The sequence below is a fragment of the Peromyscus leucopus genome, chromosome 3 (assembly GCF_004664715.2).
Source record: "Peromyscus leucopus breed LL Stock chromosome 3, UCI_PerLeu_2.1, whole genome shotgun sequence".
Taxonomy (NCBI): Eukaryota; Metazoa; Chordata; class Mammalia; order Rodentia; family Cricetidae; genus Peromyscus; species Peromyscus leucopus.
The window spans coordinates 136,139,957-136,152,638 of record NC_051065.1 but is presented as its reverse complement, the minus strand read 5'-3'; the positions used below and the strand labels follow the sequence as shown (position 1 = coordinate 136,152,638).

General features: G+C 43.9%; 1 protein-coding gene across 4 annotated transcripts in view; it reads left to right on the top strand.

Moving 5' to 3' along the window:
• The window catches only part of Ptpro (protein tyrosine phosphatase receptor type O), a 209,692-nt gene that overhangs the window by 176,459 nt on the left and 20,551 nt on the right, over positions 1-12,682 (top strand). For all 4 annotated transcript variants that reach the window (XM_028872180.2, XM_028872179.2, XM_028872181.2 and 1 more), the window contains one exon: positions 2,772-2,853. In XM_028872180.2, coding sequence (XP_028728013.1) covers positions 2,772-2,853 — 82 coding nt within the window. The remainder of the gene's footprint in view (positions 1-2,771; positions 2,854-12,682) is intronic.

Genomic DNA, 12,682 nt, shown 5'->3' with positions numbered 1-12,682 from the left:
ATTTTATGTTTTGAAATTCTACATTTGTCACAGAGAGAGGTTTTTGCTCTAGTAGGTACTAAAATTAATACTCTGATAATACCATCTCTGAAATCTTTCGTGATAAATAGGAATGATAATTAGCTAGCCTGAGCTCTTACCTCCTGAACTGTTAAGTCATAAGACTATGAATACAGTGAGTGAAAATTATCCACTGCTGATTTCAGACGTTTATGAGTTTATCTTGATTAAAATTCTGTAGTACATATAAACAGTGAAACATTTTTTATATATAGAATTCAATCTTTATTCTGACCAAGGACAGAACACTGGTGTATTAGTTCAAAAAGGCAACAGGGGTCCTGTGACATTATTGCTGATACAGAAAAAAGAAAAAAAAAAGAAAAAAGAAAAGAAAAGATGTAGAATTTTGTCAGATATTTCAAAAGAAACATTAAGATACAATATTTTTATTCAGCTTTGAGTGGATTTTAATTTCAGGCACAGTAAGACCATTTTTTTAGAGTCTGTCTAAAGCCAGTACACAGTGCTGGCACCAAGGGGCACAGCAGAGAGGCCATTCATCAGGAAGAGACAATCATTTGGAGAAACGTTATGACAGAGATGGAAAGTTAGTTTTATTGCCCAAAACTACTAGGTTTTGAAGTGAGCTATAGAGGGACCGGCTAGGATATCCAGGAACAGAGTCACAGAACAAAAAGGAAGGGACACTCTGAGATGTCGCCTTCCAAGTCCCAGGCAGAAACAAGAAGAAGAAAGCTCTGGCTGGACTCTGTGATTCCGGATTCCTGTCCCTGGTCCTCATGCAGCCCCACCCCCACCCCGCCACCTTCTGCCCCATCTTTTAAATGCTCCTGCTGCTATCTCCCCGCTCCCAGTGTTCTCTGCCCTTCTCTGTACGAGCTCTCTGCCAGCCTTCCCCAGTCTGTCCCCCTTCTCCTTCCTGGTTTTGCTTCTTCTCACCCACAAATCTGCTCTGACTTCACTGCGCATGCTCCTGGCTTCCTATTTAACAAGGTGCAGTTTGGAAGTGTTAAATCCAACTTTCAGATCAATGCCCTGCTACAGCTGCAGCCAGGAAGAGCGGCTTAATGGGGTTGGGCATGGGAGCCCGTCTTCAGCTGGTACCTTAGAAAGAGAAGAAGGTCAAAGCGGGGAAACCCTTGAACAGGACTTGCTCTGCCGCGGCTCTCACCAGAGTTCTCCTCCCCAGTGGCCCCACAACAGTCCTCACTTTTGTCCCTTAACTGTGACTCTCTTATGTTTGCTTGGTTCTGCTGTGCTGGGGATTAAGGGTGAAGCTTTGCACATGCTAGCAGGCCACTAAGCTACATCCCAGGCATCCGTGGCTCTCACCAAGCATGCCAGCATGTTTTAGGAACTGCCATGTTTTTTTATGAGCAAGAACCATTGTTTCTATCGTTTCTGATTAAAGACATTAGAATTTCGATGACCTGAGAACTTTAATTCTCTTGCAATCTACCAAAATTTTAGTATGAATGAATGTCATCAATTAATCTACCAGATTAGCTAGTCAACAGCTTTAACCAAACACCTAAGCCATGCTGTGTAGTTGCTAATGGGGTCCGGGACTGCAGACAGATGGGAGAGGCTGAGTAAGTGTCACAGGACTAAAGCATGGGTTAAGTGTGTGGAACTGATCCAAATGGAAAGGCTGGGGTTAGAGGAGGAAATACAGCTTCCTGTAGGATGGAGAATAGGTTGGCGCAGGCTGCTTCTAGAAGAGAAGAGTGGTGACCAAGTTGTACAGAACAAGCAAGTTAAATCCTATTCATAAAAAAAGATACTACACCAGGCAGTGGTGGCGCCTTTAATCCCAGCACTCGGGAGGCAGAGCCAGGTGGATCTTTGTGAGTTGGAAGCCAGCCTGGTCTCCAAAACAAGTTCCAGGAAAGGCACAAAGCTACACAGAGAAACCCTGTCTCAAAAAACCAAAAAAGAAAGAAAGAAACTACCACGGTGTAGAAACTTGGCTTGGATGTGTCACTCACTTGCACTTCTGAACCATTTCATTATAGATTTACCAGCTTAAACACAGTTCTCTCAGGCAAGACACTTGGCATTTCCTAGCTAAATGCTCCAACCTGCTGACCAGGGCCCTGCTCTGAGGGTGCTGTAGCTAGCTGCAGGATTCCCTGTTCTTAGGAAGCTCTTTAACAAGTCTCTTTGTATGTTATATGTGAACCCAAGGAGGTGGCTGTGGCAATGGCGTTTTTTCAATGACTATGGTGAATTTGTGAGAAGTTAGGTGGTTATCCAGTCACATTCTATATAAAGAACAGCAAACCACAACTCAGACAGGTCACTGGAATATAACCCTTGATCTTTCCCATATGCCTGAATTCTCTAGAAATACACATACAAATACATGTATGTGTATTTCTATGCACATACATCCAACACACAAACACATATATACACACGTGTGTGTATATATGTGTACACATATATGTATGTGTACACATATATACATGTGCAAGTATGTATGTAATTGTAATGTATTTTTTGCTAAATTAAAGACGAAGTATAGATCTAGTCTAGACATCTCTAGAAAGTTTAGTGTATATATACTATTTCTAAAATTATATTGCCAACTGACAGCCTTAATTAAAGAATGTAGTAGCAATGAGTGTTCATCCTGGAAAAGGAAAACTTCTATTTTTGTCAAGAAAAGTACCAAGTGTGGTGTTAACCAATATCCTGCCCATTAGGTTGATCTTTAAACATTCTTCTCTTTGTGTTTGACAAAGCCCAGTTCAGCTGGATGACTTTGATTCTTACATCAAGGATATGGCCAAGGACTCCGACTATAAATTCTCTCTTCAGTTTGAGGTGAGTGATGAGGCGTTTTCTCCCTTCTGTGATGGGCGTGCTGTGGGGATGGTCGGAAGTGACCATGGGGTCACTTCCCTGCTCGCTGGGTGGCGCATGTGATAGACTGCTAAGCAAGGAAGGCTATCGACCTCCTGGGGGTAGGGGAGCTTAGCTTCTGGGCCAGATCAAGGGGCCTCCACGATTGGCTAAAGGTCAGAGCTCAGAGAACTCAAAAACAGGGAGGGAGAGAAGAGGAGCAGGTTCAAAGGCAAGCAGACAGGACCGAGAGATGCCATACTTGAAAAATCAGGAAAAGTCAAGAGGAGGAAGGATTAAAAGCAAACCGACCCCTGGCATTGCACTTACCTTCCAGGGACTTTGGTGTGCCTTCAGGTGGCCAAAGACCAGGCAGATGGTGGGGTATCCACCCCTGTGTCCCCTAGGTGTGTGACAGCCGAGGGCAGAGTGCTCATTAAGCTGGGATTCCAAGCAATGCGGCAGAACACTTCTTGCTGTTTGGTTTTCTTTCTTTTTGAAAACCCAGGGAGAGAGAGTTGTTCATGATTTGTACAGACAGAGAAGGACCCTGTCCACTCCCCCTTCCTGGAAATCCACACTGAGTATAAGATTGTGTACCCCCCACAGCAGAAGTGAGCAAGAGCCAGAACAACCTGGGCCCTTGCTTCTGCTACGCCCTGGCTCCTCACGCTTCAGGCGCCAAGGCAGCTGCACGGACCTGTGATTCGAGATAAATGGAATGACTGTGAGCTTTATAAATTTTGTAGTTTTCTTTTGAAATCTCAGTTCTCTTTCCCATCAAAGTAACTGGGTTTTATATCATTTATTTTCTCGATATTTTCTTGATCTTCATCAGCCAAGGACTGCTTTAAGTCAACAGAGGCCTGCAATAGTCTGGGTATGGACATTCTTTCAGGGAGTTTGAGGGTGAAGAGAATCTTTAAAAAATGTTTTTTACTATGTATGCACGTGTGTATGTGAAGGGTCTCCAGCCAGCTCTGCCTTGTTAAAAACCACTAGATTACATTCCTAAAGCTAGCCACCAAGGTTTCTTTCCTTAGTTGGCCACTTCCTCCTCCTGAGGCTGACTACCAAGGTCCAGCTATCAAAGTATTGAAGTCCAGCAATCAGAAGCCCCCTTTGGTTCTCCTAATTAACATGGCAGTTAAAATTAAACACCGCATCCTAACACGGGGGTTCTCCTTTTACATTTATAAATGGTCATTTGCCTGTGCATCACCTCTGTCTCCTGTCTGTCCAGAGGCAGTCCTTTTTCCCCCTCCTTAACAAATCTCCCACCCCCTTTCCCTTGTTTCCTTCCCTTCTCCCTCATCCTCTGTCTCCTGTCTTTGTCTCTTTATTCTCTGCCCTTTGTCCCGCTGGGGCAAATAAATCTCCTTTGTTTTGAGAACTTGGTCTTGGGGTGTCCTGAGCTGACACTCATCCCTACAGTATGTGTGTTTATGTGTTATGTACATATGTGTGTACGTATGTATGTATATATGTATGTATGTGCTACAATGTATGTATAGATCAGAGGACAACTTCCAGGAGTCAGTTCCTCCCTTCACCACATGAGGCCCAGGGATCCGATTCATCAGGGTCATCAGGCTTGATGGCAAGAACTAAGCTATCTCACTGAGCTGTGAAGAATCTTATTCATTACCAAATACAAAGCCCCAAAACTACCTCCTGTCTTGATAAATCTCACAAAAAGCATGGCCAATTATCTATTCCCTACAGGTGCATATGAAATTATCAATATTACCCCCTGTTACATCTCAAATAACAGAAATTCAATTATATTTCGGGGTCTACAGTAAGAACAGCATTTCAGAAAGTAAATCACTGGAAGGAGAACATTTTAAAAATATTAATAATAAACCAAAACTGTAAAAACCAAATAGTTAGATGACTATAATGGTGGAATGAAAATGATGGTGTAGCCACACCTCCAACCTGAGTAAAATTTTCTTAATTCCTTCAAGATCAGATGCTGTATAAGTTACTTTTCTGTTGCTATGGTTAAAAAAAAAAAAAAAAAGTACCCCAGCAAAACACAAATTAGGAAAGAAAGGGTTGTTTTCACCTAGAGTTCTAGGATGGAAGAGTCCATCATGGTGGGGAGGCATGGCAGCGGGGTGGAGGAAGCCTGCAGCAAGGAGGCAGAGAGACAAAGGAAGCGGGACCAGGCTGTAAACTCTCAAAGCCCATCCCTGGGGATGCGCATCTTCCAGCAAAGCTCACAGTCCTATAACCCATTCAAGCAATGCCACCAACTGGGGACCAATTGCTCAAACTCGCAGGCTTCTGGGGGACATTCTTGATCAAACCAGCAAAGACGCAAAGACGCCATTGGTGGCACAGCTAAGAGTCATGACCTTTGCTGAGGACTCACAGTTTATGCCATCAAACCAGAGTGTAAATATTACTGTGTTTTAGAATTGTATAATTGTTTAAAAGTTCAATGCTATTTTCTGGTTTGAACAGAAAAAGAATGCTTTTAGTGTAACTAAAACATAATTCTAACCAGCTTACACCTAAGTAAAGAGGGCTTTCTTAAAATGATATTACTATATCTCATGTGATCGAAGGAAGGGCTGAGTAGATGAACCTTGGATGGGTCTCAGGGCTGGCTGGAAGCTTGAGACAGACCTCTGATAGCCCCTCCTTCCTCACTGCTCTCCTTTGGTCTTGACTTCACTTTCCTTCACTGCAAACCAACTTCTTTTTCCCAGTGGAAAACTCAGTGTCTGCCTTAGTCGGGGTTTCTATTGCTGTGAAGAGACATCATGACCACAGCAACTCTTATGAAGGAAAACATTTAATTGTGCTGACTTACAGTTCAGAGGTTTAGTCCATTATCATCATGTGGGACATGGAGGCGTGCAGGCAGACATGTTGCTGGAGAAGGAGCTGAGAGTTCTTACATCTTGACCCACAGGCAACGGGAAGTGGTCTGAGACATTTGGAGTGGCTTGAGTATATATGAGACCTCAAAGCCCACCCCCACAGTGACACACTTCCTCCAACAAGGCCACACCTACTCCAGCAAAGCCACATCTCCTAATAGTGCCACTCTCTATGCACTTATGGGGACCAATTACATTCAACCACCACAGTGTCCAGCATCCCCTCCCTCCACTCAGCTCTCTTCCCCTCTCCTACACCTCCCCTACCCCTCCACATAGCATTCTCTTGCTCATCTGTGCTTTGAAAATTAACACAGAACTTTGTCCAGACAGTCTGGGTCAATGTGCCCATTCTAACCACCTACTAAAACAGGAAGAGTCACATAAAGTCTGCCAAGCAAGATCGTGTGACCAAATCACCTCAAGTGAGGGATAGCTATATTCCTGGACAAAGATGAGGGACTGCTAGACCATAAGCAATTTGTGTACTAGCTTGAAATACCATACAGATATGTTAAAAAGAATTATACAGTTTACATGCTAAATGTTCAATTTATTATGTGCTTGGCTTTTATGTGTTCAATGTATAAATGAACATTTTAATTTGGCTCATAACATTTCTATTTGTATTTAAGGATTTCTATTTATTTGGCCACTAATAAGTCAATATTGGGGGTGGGTCACACTTTTCAAAACCTCAGTTTCTTCACCTATGAGACAGGTAGGTTGAACTAGATTAGTGATTTCCCACTGAGCAAGAGCTAGCCAGTCCCCAAGAAGGAGTATGTTGATATGTAGGAGCGGCTTTAGTTAGTGCTTTGGGTGGAGGCCACTAACAGTATACAGTAGATAATGGGGGAAGGGAGGAGAAGTAAAATTTTCTCAAGGCATGCAATCAGGAAGTATCCTCGCCTAGGAGTACTCCCATGAAAACCACTGGGCTTCACACGGAGCACTGTGCAGCATGCTTCGCAATGCCTGTGTGTTATGGTTCTCCAGAAAACTCAACGTGATGTACACACAGAGTCAGCAGGAGTGTAGGAAGAGTGATTTGTCTGAAGGAACTGGCCAAAGACAACTAGAAAGTCTAGTCTTCAGGACAGGCTGTCCAGCCGGTGAACCACAGAAAAGTTGCATTCCTGAGTCTGAAGGGACTAGGGAACAGAATTCCCTCCTCTGTCAGGGAGTTACTTTCCCTCTTAATTCAATTAATTGATTGGCTAAGTCCCACCCAATGTATCAACAGTAATCTACTTGACTCCGAGTCCACTGAGTTCGTCACATTTTGCCAACTTCCTAACAAGCTCTAGTTTGCTCTGTGGCCAAACAACTGGGCACTGTAGCCTAGCCAAGCTGACACACAAATGAAGCCATTGTGCCAGGTTTTGAAGAAAAGTTTAGGGCTTTTACTCTTAATAAACCTTTTTCATACATCTCTATCATTAGTTGTGTGTGTGTCATAGACTGGGCATCATGCCTACTCTGTGTGCATGACTCAGTGGGAAATGCTGGGATCTTTATACCTCACGCTTGGGCTCTGTGTCTTGAGCTAGCATTTGCTCAGCCAAGGACCTGCTGCTGGTTGTCTTTCCTTTCTCCCTGCCAGCCTCCAGTCAACTCTCAAATTTTCACAGGCCACAGTGTCCTCAGGTTGAGTATGATTTTGTCACCATTTCCGGGAAGCGTTGTGCTCCACGGACGGCTCTCTGTGTCTATGCCTCGCCTTCACATTAACAGTCTTCAGACTCTCTAGTGCTTTGTGTTCATAATTACTGATACCTAAGAGGGAAAATGCTTCTAGTTATAACAGTACCTCAAGAAGGCATTAAGATGATGGAACAGCTGGGTCTAGCTAAACCTAGAAGCTAAAACAGGAATTTGTTCTGTTTATCCAAATGCTTATACTACTTGAGCTCATTTCCATGCTGACATGGAAAGATCAAACATGCATTGAGAAATTGCACATTCGTAATCATTATGCAAATTGAAGATAATGCTTGGATTTACATATATTAACAATATAGTTATAAGTCATACATGAAGCTATATAAGTTCCTACTTCCTAGTCTCTGAATAAATTCCCTTTCACTCAGTATCTGATTTGGGAAGTATGGGAAAGATGGATTATTCTTCTGGGAACTTGAAAGGGGAAAGCTTCATTTCTGGTGTTTCTGATAAGAGGGATTCTAAAAAACCTGACTTTAGAGTTTGAGGTGGGGCCATTCACAAGGCATTCCACATACCCTTTGCTTTCCCGTTGGTTTCCTGCATTTGTAATTGGCTGGAACACAGGTAAAGGCCCTCACATTCTTTGTTCAGAAATATGGCTCCAAAGACAAACATAAGGCCATGGTACATGCTACGTGCCAAACAAGAGGTGACCTTTTCTTTCTGATAGCGGCTCTGTCAGCTCATCTGATGAACACCTCAGGCCTCTTCCCTGGAGTTGTCGCTGGCATGGCTTGTCTCAAATCACTCCATCAGTTTTTAGGCACAAGATATTTGCTCCCAGCCTTGACTTTCTCTTCTCTCACAGTTATTTGATCCATTTCCAAGGGCCTGTACTTAGTGCTGTGGCCTTGCTCTGTGTACTCTCCCGATACAAATTGCATCTTGGTCTGCAGGTCCTTGAGAGCTGTTGTAGACGTGTGTGGGGTTGATTTCTTTTGTTTCTACTCTTCCGTTACGTACTCTTCAACTCCCCGTCAGTACTGTACTCTTTCCTGAAGTATGTGTGATGGGTTGAGTTGTGCCCTTCCACATCTGCTGAGGCTCTAACGACGCCCTGCCACAGGATGATATCTCATTTTCAGATAGGATCCTGATAGATGGAGATGGTTAAAATGGTCAAAGTCTAAGAGGTCATACTATATGCAGCTGTAGATGAATGCCCTGTTAGAAGCCAAGAGAGGGCAATGAAAAATCCACACCATAACCATCACAGAGGGGATGTGGCCTTGCTGATACCTTGGTTTCATATTTGTGGACTCCAGAGTTATGAAACAATATATTTATTTGGTGTTAAGCCAACATACTTGTTCTGGCAGCCCCAAGAGACTCACCCAGTGTCACACTAGACATACCCCTTGATGGTTGCCTGGAGATAAGCAAACACTGCGATTCTATGGTACCATCAACTTGCTGCAGATGGGACCTCCTCTCATTCTCCCTCCCTCGCTCCTTCTCCGTGGATCTGTGGTCTATTGGCCCTGATCACAGGCCTCTAAGGCCCAGTCCATTCCAAAGTAAACACATGGGATTGTCCTCTGGCAATAATGTGGCTGGCTCTGAGAGCAGAACACAGTAGGTGCTTGTTCTAGATGACGACAGGCTGACTATGTTCCGCCAATCCGTGTTGAAGGCCTAGCCCATTGGCCGTGTTTGAAGGCGAGACCCTTTGGAGATAATTAGGATAGAGAGTCACAGACCTGGGAGTCTAGGGGTGAGATCGGTGCCCTTATAAGAGAAACTGGTGAGTTTGCCCTCTCTCTTCCCCCAAGCTTCACATTGCTAAGACAGGGGAGTACACTTGCAAGTCAGAGATTAACAATGAGATCTACACTGCTGGCATCTTGGTTTGGGGCTTTTTAGCCCCCATGAAAATATTAACATTCTTTCGTTAAAACCACAACTCTGAGGTGTTCATTTATGGCAACAGACACATTCTCTCTCTCTCTCTCTCTCTCTCTCTCTCTCTCTCTCTCTCTCTCTCTCTCTCTCTCTCTCTCACACACACACACACACACACACATACACACACATATATATACACACTCATACACACATACATACACATACACAACACATACACACACATATATACACACATACATACACACACTCACATACACATACATACATGCATACTCACACACATATATACACATACTCACACAACACACATACATACACATATACAACACACACACACATACACACACATGCACAAACACAGTACATATGCTTGTGCTTTCTCTGGAGTTGGATGCATCAGCAGTCTCTAGCCCAGTATAGACACCCCTGGCCTGGGTGACTACATTAGGCCCCTAGCAAGTCGTCACAGTGTCCCCGGCTTAAAACAACAGATCTCTTCTGTCCCGTTGTCAGACTCAGGAGCTGCCATGAGCGGCCATCGGAGCCACTCTCCCTCTGGAGGCTCCGGGGACGGTACTTCTTTACCTTGATCAGGCTCCGGTGGTCCCCAGTGTTCCTTGACTGGCAGCTACACCAAGCCAGACCCTGACCCCATCTTTACATGGCTTCTCATCTCATAATCCATGGTGATTTATCTCTGTAAGCTTTCACAAAGGGTCACATTTGTAGATTCTAATATGGACTGCCTCTTGGCGAACACCATTCAACAGTCTAGAGATGTCTGCAATAAATAAAATCTAGGATTGACTGTATTAGAAGCAAAACAGGCAAACAGAAATCCAAAAATGATTCATGTGGCTTCGGCGCATTGCCCCAACACTTTATCTTAATGAAGACTTAAGCCTCTGGTGTTTCCATATGGTTGGAGAGAAAATAACTGCGGAGTTACTGAACTGGAAACTTGTTTGCTTTTCCACTCTGTGACAAGCTAAATTACAAAGGCTGCAGAGCAGCTTGAATGTCCACACAGTCCCTGCTCTGCTTCAGTGCGCCTTGACTAACGTACACTTACGCTGTTCAGCCAATTAAGCAGCTCTTACCGACTTGGGGCGTCCAGAGCCGGGAAGGCAGCACTCTATTACAGGTCTCTCTGAGTCAGCTTCTGCACATGCTGCCAGCCCGTTTCTAAGATTTCTTTTGTATCTTTTCCAGTGACTTTTTAGTCTATGTCCAAATTGGGGTGTGAAAGGGGAGCTAAGGAGCATTGTGGTTCTATCCACACAATGGCCAAGAAATATTGAGAAATTATTTTGGCCACTCCACGTAGTTAAAAGGATATTTATTTAATGGCGTAACTCACAAATTAAGTGAAAGGTAGGTCGCAGGGTCTGGGAAAGGTGTGTCATAGTCCAGCAGTGTTCTCTGGAGCTCTGCTCAGTTCAGCTCCAATGTTCAGTGTCCTGGCACAGAGAGAGCGCTGACCCATCCAGCTCTCGAGTCTCCAGGCAACTCAGAGTCCCAATGGGGGTTGGAACTTCCAGATCCAAGCTGGAATGGCTACCCACTACAAAGAAAGGCCAAGGCAAGCAAAGCAGAAACAGCCACAACCACACCATCATAGAGTGTTTAGGGCAACATTTGCATTTGTTGGGTTTGATTATTCTGTTTGATAGTACTATAAGCCAGCGAAGAATGGAGAAATTAAAAGATTTATTTGGAGATAATTACACTGATGTTGAGGAGATTTGAGTCAAAAAGACCTGCAATTTATAAGTGGTACACAGAATGAAGGGGGCTATATTGACAAATATCTCTTTTTGACAGATTATTCTTTATGGGTTTTTTTCTAAAAAAAAAAAAAAAAAAAAAAAAGTCCACTTGTAAATATTTCAATCAATGGAGGAAAAAGCATCATTTAAATAGTTACTCTAATTAACCTGAAAAAATTAACACTGATTTGGATTTAGTTTTCCAAAGCTAGAGACTTTTTGGTGTCCCACAAGAGTAATATAGCAAGCCACTGGAAACTCTTTAAATGAGAAGCCTGTCAGATTGCAAGGGCAACTTTCTGCTTCAAGACACTGGTAAAAAGGTTTTGTCCGAAATGGGGGAGCAACTTTAAATTTGTGCTGAGGCACCAACTTGCCAGTTTATCTTTAAGAACGACTACCAGTTACTCCAAAAAGCTTAGAATTTGTCATCTTGAGAAGCCAAAACATGATGAAGCATGAGCAAGAACGAGAAATCTGGGCCACTGAGGTGATTTCTTCTGTGTTGATGGCAATCGTGCGTGCCTGTGTTGGTGGATAATGTCCATAGCGAGGACGTCCAACTCGAAAGAGGCCTGAGACCAAAAGTTGATTCCTGAAGCATGTGCTTTGGAAGAACACTTGAATCAAGTTGCAAAGGATGTGATGATCTCTCTGCGCAATCACCTGGAATATCATCAAATGTCTTTTCCCTTAAAAAAAAAATCTTTCAGAGATTCCCAAAGTCTTCCTCCATAGTAAGCCTCTAGCTTTTGATTCATTTTCATTCCTTCTCAGTAACAACTGGGAAGCAACTTGAAGTGTAAAGCTTGTGTGCCTCACTGCGCCCTCGGATCCATTTCCTCGGGTAAAGTGTGAGTACTCCAGAATTCAGATCAGCAACGCCTGTATAAAGGGCTTGCAAGAGTGGTGCCCTACCTGTAATCTCAGCACTCAGGAAGCAGAGACGAGGGAGCTTCAGGGCAAGCTGGCTAGCCAGCCCAGCTGATTGACTCAGTAAGAGACCCTGTGTCAGTAAATAGAGAACAACTGAAAAAGATACCAGTGTCAACCTCGGGCCTCCCCACACCCACATACATACCAACACACAAATACACACACACACACACACACACACACACACACACACACACACACACACACACACGCACACATGCTGTGGGATGGTCTGTATGTCAAATTGCTCTGATTGGTCAATAAATAAAACACTGGTTGGCCAGTGGCCAGGCAGGAAGTAGGTGGGACAAGGAGAAAGGAGAATTCTGGGAAGTGGAAGGCTGAGGCAGAGAGACACTGCCAGCCGCCATGACCAGCAGCAGCATGTGAAGATGCCGGTAAGCCACCAGCCACGTGGCAAGGTATAGACTTATGGAAATGTATTAATTTAAGCTATAAGAACAGTTAGCAAGAAGCCTGCCACGGCCATACAGTTTGTATGCAATGTAAGTCTCTGTGTTTACTTGGTTGGGTCTGAGCGGCTGTAGGACTGGCGGGTGACAAAGATTTGTCCTGACTGTGGGCGAGGCAGAAAAACTCAAGCTACACACACATCCC